The following is a 20,040-nucleotide window of genomic DNA, read 5'->3' on the forward strand; positions in this document are numbered from 1 at the left end:
AAGCCCAGCATGATGTCTGGGTCTCTGGATAGAAAAGAAATACCAGCAGTGGCCCTGCCCACCATGCACAGAGGATATCCACAAGCAAACAACGAATGCATCAGACTGAATTGTCTTAGTAACAGCTTGAGCTGGCCACAGCAGCCTTGTCCCAAGGCAGCCCACGATTAATTGCCAAATGAAATGTGTGGGCTATAATTGCTGCCAGAATTGTGCGGAGGGAAATCTCCCTTCTGACCACAGTGATCAAGAAGGATAAACATCCACACCCTGGAGATCTGGCTGAGCCACCCGGTGAGATCACGAAGCAGCCTGGCAGCAGAGGGCACAGGACTGGTCAGGCTCTAATCACCTGAACACTGGGGGCCCCCAGCCCTCCCCCAGTGCCTGGTACAAAGGCCCAGCTCTTCAGCTGCTCCTGCAATCAGTCAAGTTTCCCATCTGAGGAATGGGATTTTGCAGGGAGACTGGAATGAAAAGAATTCTTCCCCTATTTCCTAGTGCCCCCCTGCCAAAACCCATGCCAACCCAACTACCACAACCTTCACCAGTGACTCTGGTATAGCTGAACCACTGGTTTCTAAGCCCCTCTTTCCTCTGTCCTATTTTTACAATTCTTTTGTGGTTCTTGCTTACTTCTCAGTCTACAGCATGTGGTAATCATATCTAACAAATTACTGTACCTGTGGCACTCTCAGGTCGTTAGATGAAAGGAATTCAAATAACCCAGGGAGATCTTTTTGTTAATTTTTACTTCAGTAGGCAGCATAAGGAAAGATTAGCTAACACCTGGGAAGGACACAGGAAATGAAAAGAATGAAACAACTGGGCATCATTACTAATTATTTTCTTTGGAGTCCTCATGATTGTTTTCTAACAATACAGTCCATGTAGAAAAACTTGCTATTTGTATTTTATAGACAAAACAGAGATTTATCAAAGTCTTCCATTCGTTTGATAAAAATGATAGGACTTGAGGAGATGGAAGGAGTCTCGTTCGCCTTTCTTCCTTAGATAGAAGTCTGGGCTCATCTGGGATGTTCTTCCTAGTCATTCAGCTTGCCCTGACTCATGTCCCTTAGTGCTGCTGGGTGTCAGGGTTTGTGAGATCAATTTAGCCTTCCAGGCCAAACTCTGCCCCGCCAGGTGGTTCCCCATGGGACCTGGCTCCTCCACCAGTCCAGGCAGGGCAGGGCAGGGCCAGGTGGGTGGCTCCTGGCCTGCAGGCTGGTAGGGGCTACATGAGTCTTGTTGCTGTGGAACTGGCGTGGCTCTGTCCATCTCAATTCCCTGACCGCTCCCCGACATCCTGCCTGCTGAGTTGGCCCAGTCTATTAAATTCACTCACTCATTCATCAGCTAGTTATTGAACCCCTACTATATGCCACGCACTGTTCCATTGAACAAAACAGATAAAGCCCTGCTTTGAGGCAGCAAGCATGCCAGAGAAGGGATAGACATTAAACAAAGAAGAAAAACCTACGGTGTGACGGCTGACGATAAGTACCAGGAAGACACGGAACAATGCACAAGAGGATGGAGAGGGATGGGGATGCTGGGAATGGGTGCTGTTTTACAGGAATTGTCCGGAAAGGCCTCTCTGGGGGAGCTGACAACTTAGCAGAGACCTGTGGGAAGGGAGGGAGCAAGCAAGATAGCTAACAGAAAGAATGGCGTCCTAGGCAGAGGAAACAGCATGGGCAAAGGCTCTGAGCCTGGATTTGCTTGCTGTGTTCCAGGAATAGCAGAGAAGGCAGTATGCCTGGAACAGAGCCGGTGAGGGAAAGGGAAAGTGGTAGGAGATGGCTCAGAGAAGGGACCAGGAGCCACACAACTTAACCAACAGGTCTCCACCTGTAGCTTGGGCAGAATTCTTAACCAGCAGGTCAACTCACTCAGTCAGCACCTGCTTGTTGAGTGCCCTATGCTCCTGGCTGGACCCCAGATCCCCTCTGGGCTGAAGGAAAGAACACAAAGTGATAATGGCTGTAAAAGGTAGTGGGACTTCAATTTCCTTTTTTTTTTTCTTCAGAGTATTAGTTGCACATTTAGAGAATACAAAGATTGCAGAGAAGAATAATGATGCAGATGCAGAGAAGTAAAGAATCAGGTAGCCGGGATTCTAATGGTTTCCTCCACTGTTTTCCAATCTTTGTCTAATGCTGTTATAATATGTTGGTTATATATATATATCTGTAAAAAGAAACTCGACTAAAAGTTTTTATCAAAATGAAATTAGAATTACACCATATATTCTTTTAACTTATGCACAGACTTTGGAACCCAACCTCAATAAGATAAGACACAACTAGTTCTTTGAAAAGCACAAACTTTTGAGTCAGTGGAGACTGGACTGATATTCTGGTTTTGCCACCAGTTGCTGTGGGGCCTCAGGTAGGTTACTCACGCTCTTTGAGCCTCAGTTTTTTCACTGTAAAATAGGTATCACATCCATAGGATTGTTGAAAAGAGTAGAGATGATGTGTGTAAAACACCCGGCATGTGGAAAGTACTAAATAAATGGTGGCTAGTCAGAGCTATTAGCAAACAGGCAAATTTGTCCAATCAACAAACACAGCCTCTCCCCTGTGCTCAAGTGCTTCTGCCACTGCTGGTAACACAGCAGTAAACAAGACCGAAAATAATGTAATTTTACCTTATCTTCCCAAATTCCAATTGCCCCCAAAGACAGCAAATCAATCTACAACTGTGTGGTTGTCCCTCTGAATGAGGGTAAGGTGTTGGAGTCCTACACGTGCTGGAAAAGTGGGCAGAATTCAGGTTCCTGGGACGCAGGGCAACGGTGGCACAGCTTTGCAGCGAACTATTTGGCTCCCCAAGTGGCTCTGTGTCTTCTTCCTTTGCTGCTGCCTCCCTGCTGCTCAGACAAAGCCAGGAAGCTCCCACCTCTGGCTGAAACCCTAGAGAGCATCACCCACTGTCAAAGACAGTGGACTCAAAACCCACCCCTGGAAGACTGGGCCTCTCTCAGCCCTGAAGATTACCTGAGGCCCCTGTTCTTGGGCTGTTCACCAGCCACATGGCTCAGATTAAAACAGCTCTGCCGTATCAGACAATAGATTCTGTTCCTGACATGCAAGTCTAAAAGGAAAACTAACTTTTAATAAAAGCACGAAAATTCACATTGTTCTCTCTGGTAGTTTGCTTCCCAGCAGAAAAGGAATGAAGGCTTAAACAAAAGGGAGTCCCATCCCCTCAGGGAAATTCATCATTTCTGTAGAAACCAAGGGTCATTCCAGACAGCCAGCTCGGGCTAGACTGGTAGGAACTACATCTCATCAGCCACCGCATGAGCACCTCTGTGAACAGATGGACAGACAATGGGTTGAGTGCACTGATCACAGCAACCCCGCAAGGCAGGTACCACTGACCCCACTGTTCAGATGGGGAAGCCAAGGCCAAGTCAGAATAATAACTTGCCCAAGTGGGAAGAAGGCAGGTAGGTTTGGGACCTATATTTTGGAGCTGTTTTTACATCTTCCTCAACCTGGTTTGACTCATTGTTAGAAACAATGGATAACTCTGCCAGAAATGTAATCAGCCACCAAGCCTAGCAATGTAGTTCTGTTCAGGAAATGGAGCTGGTTTAGACGGAGTGCCATTTTGGTGACGGCCTGTTTCTGCTCTCTCCACACTTTCCCTCTCAGACTCAGGAATAGCTGGTGCTCACGGAGCACACTGGCTTCAAACCACAGGGGTATTCTCTTGGAGCAGCATCAGTGAATTTTTCTTACCAAGTGTAAAAGGCCAAACTGCTAGGAAAGTGTTTTTTAAAATATAAATCTGATCTTGGCACGTTATTCTTGACAGGCCTTCCTCCACTTAATATCCTAACGGGGATGAATCTTCCCTTGAACAGATTCTACATACAAATCTTTCATAAATACATGCTCATTGGACTTGCCAGACAGGGCCTTGCACGTGAGAAGCTGTTTCCTGGGAGTGAAAGTCCCTATCAGGAAACTCCAGAGCTGCAAGGCTATGGGGCTCACATTCCCACCCGACCCTCTCCACCCCAACTCCATAGAGTTCTTGGAATCTTAGGGTTTGCTTGCTGTGAGAATACCAAGTGGATTTATTGTGTTGGAGGTACATTAAAAACCCGCCAAACGCTTCGGACCTAAGAGACACTCGTGGCCAGGAGTTCTGGTTCTGGCTCTTGGGGTGGCCTGGGGAAGTCTTTCCCCCTCTCTCCGCCTCAGTTTTACCTTCTGTAAAAGGAGAGAGGTCCAGGTGAGCGCTAAGGTGAGACATCTCAGGCCTGCCTCAGGCGTGACAAAAGCCTCCCTCCGAGGACGCAATTCCCTCAAAGCGCCTTCGCCGCTTGGAGTTGGACTCCGGCGGTGTGGCGGGGCCGCCAGGGCGCGTCCGCAAGCTTCACGAGCCGGGCCAACTCACCCCGTCCCAAACTATCGGACAACAGCCACAGAAGCGACAGTCCGGGCCCACGCGCAGGCCTCGGAGTCCCATCCCCGCACGCTGCCTACACTCCTCCCGGCCCGCCCGACCACGCCCCCGCTCCCGCCGCGGCGCGTGCAACCCCGCCCTCCCCGGAGTCTCCAAGCCTCGCGGGCGGAGGGCGGGGCGGGATGGGGCGAGGCGCGCGGGAGGCGGAGCCGAGTCGGGGAATCCTGCGCCCGGCGAGCGCAGGGCCCAGCAGAACCGCCCAGCCGTCCGAGGGCTCCCGCGTCGGGGGCGGCGGGGAACCCCAGACACCGCCGGGCCGGGAGGGAGCCCCGCGCCAAGCGAGCCGCCGCCACTGCCTCCGCGCCGCCCCCGCGGGCTGAGGGGGGCCCGACGCGTCTTCACCCCGCCCGCCGCCAGTCCCCGCAGTCCCGCCGTCCGCTCGCCGGCTCGTCTCCCGCGCGCCATGCAGCCACCGCCTGCCCTGCGCGCGTAGGCGCCCGCCACAGGCCATGCTGCCCCTGCTCGCCGCGCTGCTGGCCGCCGCCTGCCCGCTGCCGCCCGCCCGCGGCGGAGCCGCGGACGCGCCGGGCCTCCTCGGGGCGCCCCTCAACGCCTCGGTCAACGCGTCGTCTGCGGACGAGCCTGCCGCCCCGCGGCTGCTGGCCTCGGCTGCGCCCGGGGCCCCCGAGCGCCCCGGCCCGGAGGAGGAGGCGGCGGCGCCGTGCAACATCAGCGTGCAGCGACAGATGCTGAGCTCGCTGCTCGTGCGCTGGGGCCGCCCGCGGGGCTTCCAGTGCGACCTGCTCCTCTTCTCCACCAACGCGCATGGCCGCGCCTTCTTCGCCGCCGCCTTCCACCGAGTCGGGCCGCCGCTACTTATCGAGCACCTAGGGCTGGCGGCGGGCGGCGCGCAGCAGGACCTGCGCCTCTGCGTGGGCTGCGGCTGGGTGCGCGGCCGCCGCCCCGGCCGCCTCCGGCCCGCCGGCGCCACCGCCGGGACGCCCACCGCGCTGCCCGCCTACCCCGCGGCCGAGCCCCCCGGGCCGCTGTGGCTGCAGGGAGAGCCGCTGCATTTCTGCTGCCTGGACTTCAGCCTGGAGGAGCTGCAGGGCGAGCCGGGCTGGCGGCTGAACCGCAAGCCCATCGAGTCCACGCTGGTGGCCTGCTTCATGACCCTGGTCATCGTCGTGTGGAGCGTGGCCGCCCTCATCTGGCCGGTGCCCATCATCGCCGGCTTCCTGCCCAACGGCATGGAGCAGCGCCGGACCACCGCCAGCGCCGCCGCCGCCGCCGCCCCCGCCGCCGTACCCGCTGGGACCACCGCCGCCGCCGCTGCAGCCGCCGCCGCCGCCGCCGCCGCCGCGGCCGTCACCTCGGGGGCGGCGACCAAGTGACCCGCCCCACTCCTCCCCTTGTCCTCCCTATGTCCGCGCTCTCGGTGCCTTTCCCGCCGGGAGACTCGGCCGGTGTGCTTCGTGCAGTAGTGACCGTTAGTTCTTCCGGGGAGGGGTCCGCGGAAGAGGCCCCAGCGTGTGGGAAAAGCCAGGTTTGTGCCGCGCTTCTGGCTCCCAAAAGCAGATGCAAGCCCTTGCTCTGCAGGGTGAGATCCGCAGCTTGGAAGATGGAGAGAGGGAAATGGGGCCCTTTCCCCTCTTTGCGTCCCCCTGCCCTCCTTCCTCCCCGCACCCACGTGCCCTATATTCATGGCAGAAAATGACCAAATCCTGTGTATTTGTTTTATATATTTAATAACTGTTTTAAATGAAAGTTTTAGTAAAAAAAATCAAATTGCTATTGCAGTAGTAAGGGAAGCTCTTTGTATCTGAACATAGTATTTGAAGTTTGTTGTTTTTTAATTTATTTAAAAGGGGGAGGAGGCATGGGAATGATTTAACACTGATATATTGTTACCGCTGAAAATGAACTTTATTAACCTTTTTCCAAGTCGATCTATCCAGTGACGTGGTCAGACGGGCGTTTCTTCTTGTACTTCTGTGTTTTTTTGGCTTTTAATACAGACATTTTCCTCCAGAGGTGCGTATGTGTCTTTATTTGATTCGGAAAAGGAATCCAAGAATTACAAGATGATTCCCTGAAACGTGAGGAAGGGAATCTTCAGAAAGTGAGAGAAGGTCTAACTCTGTCTCCCTTACCTGTCTGGGAGAGGTGGGAGATGGAAACCATACTACTGGCCCTAATGGCAGTGGTTTTGCCTCTCACCACGCGGCCACCCCCACCCCTCAGCCTCACTGACACCCGTCACGGCGGCATACAGGGTTTTATGTGATTTATCTTTTTCCGCATTTCCCTCAGGCCCTGCAAAACACCAAGTTAAGTGCCAAAATGGTGAAATCGGTAGTTCCTCTGAGCCAGGTGTCTTTGATGAAAATGACTCATTTTAAAAGGCATGTAGATTTCCTTTTCATATGTGTAACCTTTAGTATATGAACACATTTCAAAAGCTGGTTTTAAAGCCTGAGCTATTCCGGCATTAAGATTTTTTCAAGGTAAACTCTTACAGACTAATTAACACCTTAAAAAATTTTTTAAGCTACTTTCTCTTGCTCCATCTCCTCCCCACTTTTTTTTTTTTTTTTTTTTGCTGTACGCGGGCCTCTCACTGCTGTGGCCTTTCCCGTTGCGGAGCACAGGCTCCGGACACACAGGCTCCGCGGCCATGGCTCGCGGGCCCAGCCGCTGCGCGGCATGTGGGATCTTCCGGGATAGGGGCACGAACCCGTGTCCCCTGCATCGGCAGGCGGACTCTCAACCACTGCGCCACCAGGGAAGCCCTCCTCCCCACTTTTGAGTGAATACTTGATAACTGTTCTAGAGCATACTGTTCTAGTGAATACTAGGTACCGTTCTTGATAGTTCTCAAAGTGGTGTCCCTGGAACAGCAACATCAGTAACACCTGGGAACTTGTTAGAGGTGCAAAACTGGGGCCCTGCCCAGGACCTACAGATGCAGAAACTCTGGGGTGGGGCCCAGCGATCTGCTTTAACAAGCCCTGTAACGAATTCTGATGTGTTTCAAATTTGAGAACCGCTGTGTACTAGTGGAAGTGAACCTTCAAAGTATGTAGCCTCCTTTTATCTCAAGATGTCTCTATTATATAAAAGAAATGGGGCCCTTTTTTCACAGGAATCTGTCTGGAGGAGAGTCTGGGTCATTGCCCTGTAGCTTCAGTTGTTCCTCTGTCTCTTAGGGGTCCAGGATATCTCTAGCAGAAGCCAGCCTCTTAGAGAGGAAAGCGTGAGGGTGGCAGTCTTCCTCTATCTCCTGATCCAGACATTGGAGAAGTTCAGTGTAATGCAAATCCGCTAGCCTCGCGTCACTGTAAACCTTCTTATACCCCAAAGCAAGGTGGGCTGTGAACTGCTCTCTTCTCCAACCCTGTGGTAACTAAGAGAGGAAAATCAATAACTTTCCTAACCTTGGTCAATTTTAATATAGTCATAGCATTTGTAATTCTGGAAGGCATATTAAGAATTCCTAGGACAACACACACACACAGTCACCCTGATTTTTCCAAGATGAAAATTGAGGTTCAGTTTCAGCATTTTGCCTACAATCACACAGCTACACAAAAAAGCAGAGCTGAAACCAAACCTGGGTCTTCTGCCTCCCTGACTCTTATTTTTTCATCACCAGAAACTTCCCTTCCTAGGTGAATTAGGAGCTAGCCACTCAGAGTCTGATCCTCTGTTGACCCACCCGTCACTGTCAGATTCTGTGTAGTCACAAATGCAAAGGAGCCAGAGAGCATCCATTTTTTAAATGAGACACTCAGGCACTTGATAAAACTTTCTATGTATTTTTACACACATACACACACACCTAAAACGTATTTACATCTATTGATCAATCATTCTACACACACACACACACACACACACACACACAGGATGACCGGTTAGTTCACTATGCTGACTTTGGCTGCTTTCTAAGAGCCAGAGCTCTAAGCAGGAGACTACAAAGTGAGGATGGAGCCTGTGTCGTTTTGGTCTCTTTAAGTTGGGACCATCCACTGGGTAAAAGAAGTAAGATGCTGGCAGGCTCAGCTTCAGGGTCTGTGCTCCTAGTCAGTTTGATTTGCATCATCTCAGTAGTGAAACACTTCCAAAAATGCAGTTTAAAGTACTAAATCAGTACTTCTTTGACGGGACAGGAAGTGTGCCACTGTAGCCTGTGTGCGCCTATGTGTGCAATTCCCAGATTACAGTTCATTCTTTAAGTCTCCTGAGTGATGGAGGTCATCAGCCTGGTGGCCATTCCAATATTTGGGTAGAGTGGGTCCCAAAAGAACTCAACTGGGGAGATTTAGACAAAAATACACTCTGGATCTCCATGACCTAGGAGTCATCAAGGGAGAAGGATGGAAGGAGTTTAAATGGAAAGAAAGGAATGGAGAGAAGGTCAGAGCAGGTGTCCCCTCTCACCTGGCCTAGCCCCTCCCCCACCGCACAGAAATGACTCGTTCATTGACAACAGGGGCAAGAAGAGGGCTGGTCTTCACTGTTCCAATTCTCTCCTTTCACTGGGGAAGAATCATCCATTTCTCAGCTAGGTTAAAAGGTTTAAAGCTACAAGGATTGGGAGAGTTAAGAGCAATATAAAAACCCTGAGTGCATGGCTGAGCCTTTCCCTGGGAAAGGCTCCAAAATTGTAATAATTTGGAATCTTATTTCAGAATATTTTATGATCATAGGAGTACACTGTCTTGAGTTAAATGCCATATTCTTTGGTTCTCCTAGTACGAAAGATGCTGAGTTCCTTAACATTATACCCTACCTCACCTCCTGTGTTCCTAGATAATTCTGCAACCTCTAGAGGAGGACTACACTGGCAATAATAATCATCATCATCATCATAATTATCATCATCATAAATACTATTGTTATTAATTGTTCTTTTGAATTGGAGAGGGAGAAGTAGAAGGGAAAACAATAACTAACAGGAGAGGAGACGTGAATTTAAAACACCAGCTTTAATTTTGCACAGTAAAGGAAACCACAAACAAAATGAAAAGACAACCTCCAGAATGGGAGAAAATATTTGCAAACGATGTGACCGACAGGACTTAATTTCCAAAATATGCAAACAACTCACACAACTCAACAAAAAAAAACCCACAAATAACCCAACTGAAAAATGGGCAGAATATCTAAATAGAAATTTCTCCAAAGAAGACATACAGATGGCCAACAGGCACATGAAAAGATGTTCAACATGGCTAATTATTAGAGAAGTGCAAATCAAAACCACAGTGAGGTACCACTTCACACTGGCCAGGATGGCCATCATTAAAAAGTCTACAAATAACAAATGCTGGAGAGGGGATGGAGAAGAGGGAGCACTCTTACACTGTTGGTGGGAATGTAAGTTGGTACAGCCACTAGGGAAAATGGTATGGAGGTGCCTCAAAAAACTAAAAATAGAGTTGCCATAGAGTCCAGCAATCCCATTCCTGGGTGTATATCCAGAGAAAATTCTAATTCAAAAAGATACATGCACCCCAATGTTCATAGGAGCACTATTCACACTAGCCAAGACATGGAAACAACCGAAATGTCCATCAACAGATGAATGGATAAAGAAGATGTGGTACATTTAAAAAATGGAATACTACTCAGTCATAAAAAAGAATGAAATAATGCCATCTGTATGGACCTAGAGATTATCATCCTAAGTGCAATAAGTCAGGAGATAGCCTAATCCACCAGAGGGCAGACAGCAGAAGCAAGAAGAACTACAATCCTGCAGCCTGTGGAATAAAAACCACATTCACAGAAAGATAGACAAGATGAAAAGGCAGAGGGCTATGTACCAGATGAAGGAACAAGATAAAACCCCAGCAAAACAACTAAATGAAGTGGAGATAGAATTCAGAATAATGATAGTGAAGATGAGCCAGGACCTCGGCAAAAGAATGGAGGCAAAGATTGACAAGATGCAAGAAATGTTTAACAAAGACCTAGAAGAATTAAAGAACAAACAGAGATGGACAATACAATAACTGAAATGAAAACTACACTGGAAGTTATCAATAGCAGAATAACTGAGGCAGAAGAACGGATAAGTGACCTGGAAGACAGAACGTTGGAATTCACTGCTGTGGAACAGAGTAAAGAACAAAGAATGAAAAGAAATGAAGACAGCCTAAGAGACCGCTGGGACAACATTAAATGCAAAAACATTCACATTATAGGGGTCCCAGAAGGAGAATAGAGAGAGAAAGGACCCAAGAAAATATTGAAGAGATTACAGTCGAAAACTTCCCTAACATGGGAAAGGAAATAGTCACCCAAGTCCAGGAAGTGCAGAGAGTCCCATACAGGATAAACCCAAGGAGAAACATGCCAAGACACATAGTAATCAAATTGGCAACAATCAAAGACAAAAATTATTGAAAGCAGCAAGGGAAAACCAACAAATAACATACAAGGGAACTCCCATAAGGTTAACAGCTGATTTCTCAGCAGAAACTCTACAAGCCAGAAGGGAGTGGCATGACATATTTAAAGTCATGAAAGGGAAGAACCTACAACCAAGATTACTCTACCTGGCAAGGATCTCATTCAGATTCAATGGAGAAATCAAAAGCTTTACAGACAAGTAAAAGCTAAGAGAATTCCGCACCACCAAACCAGCTCTACAACAAATGCTAAAGGAACTTCTCTAAGTGGGAAACACAAGAGAAGAAAAGGACCTATAAAAACAAACCCATAACAATTAAGAAAACATACATATCGATAATTACCTTAAACATGATTGGATTAAACGCTCCAACCAAAAGACACAGGCTCGCTGAATGGATACGAAAACAAGACCCATATATATGCTGTCTACAAGAGACCCACTTCAGACCTAGGAACACATACAGACTGAAAGTAAGGGGATGGAAAAAGATATTCTATGCAAATGGAAATCAAAAGAAAGCTGGAGTAGCAATACTCATATCAGATAAAATAGACTTTCAAATAAAGAACGTTACAAGAGACAAGGAAGGACACTACAGAATGATCGAGGGATCAATCCAAAAAGAAGATATAACAATTATAAATATATATGCACCCAACATAGGAGCACCTCAGTACATAAGGCAACTGCTAACAGCTATAAAAGAGGAAATCGTCAGTAACACAATAATAGTGGGGGACTTTAACACCTCACTTACACACCAATGGACAGATCGTCCAAACAGAAAATCAATAAGGAAACACAAGCTTTAAATGACACAATAGACCAGATAGATTTAATTGATATTTATAGGACATTCCATCCAAAAACAGCAGATTACACTTTCTTCTCAAGTGCACAGGGAACATTCTCCAGGATTGATCACATCTTGGGTCACAAATCAAGCCTCAGTAAATTTAAGAAAATTGAAATCATATCAGGCATCTTTTCTGAACACAACGCTATGAAATTAGAAATCAATTAGAGGGAAAAAAAAACGTAAAAAACACAAACACATGGAGGCTAAACAATACGTTACTAAATAACCAAGAGATCATTGAAGAAATCAAAGAGGAAATCAAAAAATACCTAGAAACAAATGACAATGAAAACACGACAACCCAAAACCTATGGGATGCAGCAAAAGCAGTTCTAAGAGGGAAGTTTATAGCAATAAAATCCTGCCTCAAGAAACAACAAACATCTCAAATAAACGATCTAACTTTACACCTAAAGGAACTAGAGAAAGAACAAACAAAACCCAAAATTAGTAGAAGGAAAGAAACCATACAGATCAGAGCAGAAATAAATGAAATAGAAACAAAGAAAACAATAGCAAGGATCAATAAAACTAAAAGCTGGTTCTTTGAGAAGATAAACAAAATTGATAAACCATTAGCCGACTCATCAAGAAAAAGAGGGAGAGGACTCAAATCATTAACATTAGAAATGAAAAAGGAGAAGTTACAAGAGACGCCACAGAAATACAAAGCATCCTAAGAGATTACTACAAGCAACTCTATGCCAATAAAATGGACAACCTGGAAGAAATGGACAAATTGTTAAAAAGGTATAACCTCCCAAGACTGAACCAGGAAGAAATAGAAAATATGAACAGACCAATCACAAGTAATGAAATTGATACTGTGATTAAAAATCTTCCAACAAACAAAAGTCCAGGACCAGATGGCTTCACAGGTGAATTCTATCAAACATTTAGAGAAGAGCTAACACCCATCCTCTCAAACTCTTCCAGAAAATTGCAGAGGAAGGACCACTCCCAAACTGATTCTATGAGGCCACCATCACCCTGATACCAAAACCAGACAAAGATACTACAAAAAAAGAAAATTACAGACCAATATCACTGATGAATATAGATGCAAATATCCTCAACAGAATACTAGCAAACAGAATCCAACAACACATTAAAAGGACCATACACCATGATCAAGTGGGATTTATCCCAGGGATGCAAAGATTCTTCAATATATGCGAATCAATCAATGTGATAAACCATATTAACAAACTGAAGAAGAAAAACCATATGACCATCTCAATAGATGCAGAAAAAGCTTTTGACAAAATTCAACACCCATTTATGATAAAAAACTCTCCAGAAAGTCAGCATAGAGGGAACCTACCTCAACATAATAAAGGCCATATACGACAAACCCACAGCAAACATTATTCTCAGTGGTGAAAAACTGAAATCATCTCCTCTAAGATGAGGAACAAGACAAGGATTGTCCACTGTCACCACTATTATTCAACATAGTTTTGGAAGGCTTAGACATGGCAATCAGAGAAGAAAAAGAAATAAAAGGAATACAAATTGGAAAAGAAGAAGTAAAACTGTCACTGTTTGTAGATGACATGATACTATGCATAGAGATTCCTAGAGATGCCACCAGAGAACTACTGGAGCTAATCAATGAATTTGGTAAAGTTGCAGGATACAAAATTAATGCACAGAAATCTCTTGCATTCCTATACACTAAAGATGAAAAATCTGAAAGAGAAATTAAGGAAACACTCCCATTTACCATTGCAACAAAAAGAATAAAATACCTAGGAATAAACCTACCTAAGGAGACAAAAGACCTGTATGCAGAAGACTATAAGACACTGATGAAAGAAATTAAAGATGATACCAACAGATGGAGAGATATACCATGTTCTTGGATTGAAAGAATCAATATTGTGAAAATGACTATACCACCCAAAACAATCTACAGATTCAATGCAATCCCTATCAAATTACCAATGGCATTTTTTACAGAACTAGAACAAAAAATCTTAAAATTTGTATGGAGACACAAAAGACCTCAAATAGCCAAAGCAGTCTTAAGGGAAAAAAACGCAGCTGGAGCAATCAGGCTCCCAGACTTCAGACTATACTACAAAGATACAGTAATCAAGACAATATGGTACTGACACAAAAACAGAAATATACATCAACAGAACAGGAAAGAAAGCCCAGAGATAAACCCACACACCTATGGTCAACTAATCTATGACAAAGGAGTCAAGGATATACAATGGAGAAAAGACAGTCTCCTCAATAAGTGGTGCTGGGAAAACTGGACAGCTACATGTAAAAGAATGAAATTAGAACACTCCCTAACACCATACACAAAAATAAACTCAAAATGGATTAGAGAGCTAAATATAAGACCAGACACTATACAACTCTTTGAGGAAAACATAGGAAGAACAGTCTTTGACATAAATCACAGCAAGAGCTTTTTTTTTTTTTTTTTTTTTTTTGCGGTATGCGGGCCTCTCACTGTTGTGGCCTCTCCCGTTGCGGAGCACAGGCTCCGGACGCGCAGGCTCAGCGGCCATGGCTCACGGGCCCAGCTGCTCCGCGGCATGTGGGATCTTCCCGGACCGGGGCACGAACCCATGTCCCCTGCATCGGCAGGCAGACTCTCAACCACTGCGCCACCAGGGAAGCCCAGCAAGAGCTTTTTTGATCCACCTCCTACAGTAATGGAACTAAAAACAAAAATAAACAAATGGGATCTAATGAAACTTAAAAGTTTTTGCACAGCAAAGGAAAGTACAAACAAGACGAAAAGACAACCCTCAGAATGGGAGAAAATATTTGCAGATGAATCAACGGACAAAGGATTAACCTCAAAAATATATAAACGGCTCATGCAGCTCAATATTAAAAAAACAAACAGCCCAATCAAAAAATGGGTAGAAGACCTAAACAGACATTTCTCCAAAGAAGACATACAGATGGCCAAGAAGCACATGAAAGGCTGATCAACATCACTAATTATTAGGGAAATGCAAATCAAAACTACAATGAGTTATCACCTCACACCAGTTAGAATGGGCATCATCAGAAAATCTACAAACAAAAAATGCAGGAGAGGGTGAGGAGAAAAGGGAACCCTCTTGCACTGCTGGTGGGAATGTAAATTGATACAGCCACTATGGAGAACAGTATGGAGGTTCCTTAAAAAACTAAAAATAAAATTACCATATGACCCAGCAATCCCAGAGAAAACCGTAATTCAAAAAGACACATGCACCCCAACATTCACTGCAGCAATATTTACAATAGCCAGGTTATGGAAGCAACCTAAATGCCCATTGAGAGATGAATGGATAAAGAAGATGTGGTACATATATACAATGGAATATCACTCAGCCATAAAAAGGAACGAAATTGGGTCATTTGTAGAGACATGGATGAATCTAGAGACTGTCATACAGAGTGAAGAAAGTCAGAAAGAGAAAAACAAATATCATATATTAATGCATATATGTGGAACCTAGAAAAATGGTACAGATGAACCAGTTTGCAGGGCAGAAATTGAGACACAGGTGCAGAGAACAATTGTATGGACACCAAGGGGGAAAGCGTTGGGGGGTGGTGGTGGTGGTGTGATGAATTGGGAGATTGGGATTGACATATATACTCTAATATGTATAAAATGGATAACTAATAAGAACCTGCTGTATAAAAAATAAATAAAATTTAAAATTTAAAAAATCATCAAAAATAAATGTCAGAAAGAGAAAGACAAATACCATATGATATCACTTATATGTAGAATCTAAAATATGACACAAGTGAACTTATCTACGAAACAGAAACAGACTCACAGACGTAGAGAACAGACTTGTGGTTGCCAAGGGGGAAGAGGGGTGGGGGAGGGATGGAGTGGGAGTTTGGAGTTAGCAGATGCAAATTAGTATATATAGAATGGGTAAACAACAAGGTCCTACTGTATAGCACGGGAAACTATATTCAGTATCCTGTGACAAACCATAATGGACATGAACATAAAAAAGAATGTAGATATATGTATAACTGAATCACTTTGCTGTACAGCAGAAATTAACACAACATTGTAAATCAACTATACTTTAATAAAAGATTAAAAAAATAAAACAGCTTTAAGAACATAAAGATTATCTCCCACCTCATCCTGCCCTCCCCTTTCCCTCACACACAATAAAAGACCCCACATAAAGGCACAAAGGACATTAAAATGGAGTGGTTGACCTGGAGCCATAGCCTGAAGCAGGTGAAGAATGGGCCATAGGAAGGCCATCTGGGGGACCTACAATGGGATGGGCACTGGTGGGAGCACATGGGGACAACAGTTGGGAACAGATTCTGCTGGTCTCCCTCTTATAAGAGCTACCCCTGGGGGACTTCGCTGGCGAATCAGTGGTTAGGACTCTGCACTTTCACTGCCAAGAATGTGGGTTCAATCCCTGGTCAGGGAACTAAGATCCCACAAGTTGTGCTGCGTAGCCAAAAAATAAAATAAAATAAAGAGCCACCCCTGAGTGGACAGTCCCATCAACTCTCTCCTTTGCCCTGAAACAGTCTTCTCTTTTGGCCCTGGAATGCTTGAATCACTGAGTTCCAAATTGTGTCTCACCCAGCCTGAGAGGCACATCCCACAGTGCCAGCTCCAGGTTGTCACCATGACCCCGTGGGGGTTAACACTGCTCAGAAAGGACAATTTGCAGCAGAGCATCATCCTTATACTTTTGCTCGAACATGGATACTATCTATCCATTGTAGAAGTATTAGAAATGAGGACACATAAAAAAGAAGGGGGGGCTTCCCTGGTGGCGCAGTGGTTGAGAGTCCGCCTGCCGATGCAGGGGACGCAGGTTCGTGCCCCGGTCTGGGAAGATCCCACATGCCGCGGAGCGGCTGGGCCCATGAGCCATGGCCGCTGAGCCTGCGCGTCCGGAGCCTGTGCTCCGCAACGGGAGAGGCCACAGCAGTGAGAGGCCCGCGTACCGCCAAAAAAAAAAATAAATAAATAAAAATAAAAAAGAAGGAAAAGAGAACTCATCTTCCTACTACCCAAAAATAAGCCCTGCTTATTTGGTGAATATACTTCCAGTCTATTTTTACACATGTATATGTCTGTGAGTAGTTATTTATATTATAAATGGAATTGTTCTGTACCTGTTTTGAAAACTTTTCTTTGTTATACAAGTGCTACATCATAGAAAACTGAGAAAACACCCTCCATAAGATAAAGGAATCAATGGCAGCAACAACCCCAGCACCCCCAGTGACCGTGGCTAATATCGACAAATGTTCATGCATATATTCTACATATTTTAACCCCAGCAGGCACCTGCTTCTCAGAGGCCACTCTGCTTTCTCTACTCAGGGGCTCTTTGGGGATCCCTCCCTCTGCAGAAGGTGATAGAGGGCTTCTCTGGGCAGTGGGTATATAAAGGCTGTATTCCTGATGTGGGTCAGAAGTCAGCTGCACAGGATATTGAAACCTATCTGAGGGCCAAAGGCTTGATGGAGATTGTTGGCAGGGAGCGGGCTGGGGAGGTCTTCTGTCTTTCCCATCCCAAGTCTATCATCTCCGACACGTATCAAAGCAGACCAAACTTTCCACTCCGGCCAGAGAAACGTCTCTACTCTCGAGCCTGAGGTTTCAGACGAGGCTGATAAGGAACAGAGCACAACTTTAGAGGATGAACAATGCAATTCATCTCCTCCAGTCATAACCATGGAGCTGCCTTGTATTGTCTGGGTTTGTTGGATGCCTTTGGTGTGAAATGAATTCTGAGATTCAATAAGCAAGAAGGATATTGCTCCTGTATAATGCTGTCCCCAAAGCTGTCACAACTCCACATGGCCAAGTAACAGCTGCATTCAGATGCCTCTGCTGTCGGGGGCAGGGGCTGAAGACAGAACCTACCCAGAGAAAGGAGAGAGCTGGGGCCAGAGGTGGGGGAATCGGCCAAAGACAAGAACCATTATTGGGTCAAAATGTATTCAGCACCACTCACAATAAATGGACCGTATTAAGGCTTTCTAGGAGGGATCTTGTCTAGGACTGGGGTCCCTGGAAGCAGAGCTTGAGATGTAAAGATTCACACGAGGGATTGATTGAAGGGTGCTCTCAGGAGGAAGGGAATGGAGGAATCAGGATGGGGCAGGGAAGGAGCAAAGCAAGGATGTGGTCTCAGCTGGAGTCAGCTTCAGCCTGATCCCATGGGGGCTCTCGAGCAGGAATTGCACCACAGAGTTGTACCCTCTCTCCACTTGATGCAAAGGGCTGGTCTTTTGTCCTTCCATTTCAGTCGTTGGCCAAAGTCTGGGGGTACGGGCTGCAACACCTCCCTGGCAGCTCCCATTTAGCTTGGCCCAGTTCTCCATAGAAAGAGGCAACTGGGAGATATTAGCAACCACACCCTCAGCAGCTGGGGGATGGGTGAACAGGCCTGTAAAGGGGGTCTGGGGTGGGACACCCACAGGATTCACCGCAGACCTCACCTTGCTCTTGAGTCCTGTTCCCAGTAGTGGCAGGTGGGGAGTGAAGCTGAAAGGCACCAGGTGAACTTTAAACTCCCCGTCCCACTCGCCAGCTGACCTCCAGGCCTTTGGCCTGTCTCAGATGATATCTGGCTAGCTGGCCTGGCCTCTGGGTGTCCTGCACTTGTGCCAACTGAGGTGCAGCCAGCTCTAGCGTGCTGGCCCTTCCTGATGAAGTCTGAAGTCCCTGCCATTCGCCTCTGTGTTCAAAGCCCTGGCTCCCAGATACTTGCATTATAAGGGAGGTCCCACAGTATTAGTATCAGCATTAGATACAGTATTAGCATCCCCGAGACTGCCAGCAGACTGGTAGTAACATGCGACAGGGCACTGGGCCACCTGCTTACGGTTCTGGCCTTGCCATTAATGAGCTGTTTGGTCTAGGTTTCCTCGCCTACAGAACAAGGTTGTTGGATAAGATGGGGCCTTGGTCCTTCCAGGCCTGCAGTTTCGTGTTCTGGCTTCCCCTCCCCATCTTCCAGGCTAGTCAGACCACACCAGCTACAAAGACACAACCCTCAAGCATTTCTTCATTGTACCATTGTGCCCACTCATTTTTCTGGGTGACTTGCAGGGGAAAAGTATAGTACAAATTAGAGAAGAGGGGTTTTAAGATATGAGTGGTTTTTACCACTGGACTGTCTACACTGGCTGCTTGTGTGGGTCTAATAGTCTATAAAACTATGATTTTTACTTTTCCTGTATTCAAATGGCCAGAGCCATGGAATAAAGGTTTTTCAAGCCAATGAAGCAAACAAAAAATGAGAAATTTTTCACATTAAAAAAAATGATTTCTTTGACTTTGTGAGTTAACACTCGGTATCATACTCTAAGGTGGTCTGCACAAGGCAAGAAACAGGAGAAATTAACATGGGTTGTGCGCCTACTACATGCCAGGAACTTGACCTTCCAAATCCTCACAGCAATCTTATGAGGGAGGCTATGTTTTCACTATTTTAAATATTTATGGACAAACTCAGGCTCTCGGAGGCTGAATAACTTTCACGGCTCAGACACAGGAGAAGGTCACAAAGCCCACACCCCTCCTTCGAATGCACACCCCCTTCGCTAAGGTTTACTCGGTTCAGTAACTCTCTGCTGGAAGTTATTTTAAAACAAACAAACAAACAAATGTGAATTCATTCAACACCTGCAACCTTTTTTCTTTCTTTTCTTTTTTTCCCCCATGTAAACCATATTTAGAAGATTTACATCTAACCAGGCATATTTTCACTTAGGATAACCAGAAGTATACTTTTAGTATGTTTTTCCAAATTAAAAATTAAGTGGTCAGTTAGGGAAATTGTCTTATTTTTTAAAATCAGAATCTTTGGTGCCAGACTAAAAAATATGTGTCCCATGGGGAACAAGACCATTCTTCCATGCACCATATATAAGACTCTGAGTCTGGGTGCAAGACATCCAGGAGAGTCCCGGGAGAGCTGGCTACCTAGAACCTGTAGACTTGGGAATGGTGAGGTCATGTCCGGCCTTCCCCACTGGGGGAGGAGCCACCAACGTCACGGGAAGCTGAATTTGGGAGCAGCACGCACACTCTACTGAGGGAGGAGAGACAGCTTGCCCTAGACATTGCTCCTGGGTCATTGTGACTATCCCCCTACAGGATCCCTGTGGGCTCTGAGCAAAACACCCAGAAGGGGACTTCCCTGGTGGTGCAGTGGTTAAGTATCTGCCTGCCAATGCAGGGGAGGGTTCAATCCCTGGTCCAAGAAGATCCCAGATGCTGCGGAGCAACTAAGCCCGTGAGCCACAACTACTGAAGCCCGTGCTCCACAACAAGAGAAGCCACTGCAATGAG

The 20,040-nt window shown here is 46.3% G+C and overlaps 1 protein-coding gene across 1 annotated transcript; it reads left to right on the forward strand.

Moving 5' to 3' along the window:
- Positions 1-4,626: 4,626 nt before the first annotated feature.
- On the forward strand, positions 4,627-6,459 carry TMEM158 (transmembrane protein 158). The gene has a single exon (XM_081246593.1). The coding sequence runs from the start codon at positions 4,938-4,940 to the stop codon at positions 5,820-5,822; it is 885 nt and encodes a 294-aa protein (XP_081102719.1). The 5' UTR covers positions 4,627-4,937; the 3' UTR covers positions 5,823-6,459.
- Positions 6,460-20,040: the final 13,581 nt, after the last annotated feature.

Source organism: Mesoplodon bidens, assembly GCF_964165515.1.
Source record: "Mesoplodon bidens genome assembly, chromosome: 10".
NCBI classification, from domain to species: Eukaryota; Metazoa; Chordata; class Mammalia; order Artiodactyla; family Ziphiidae; genus Mesoplodon; species Mesoplodon bidens.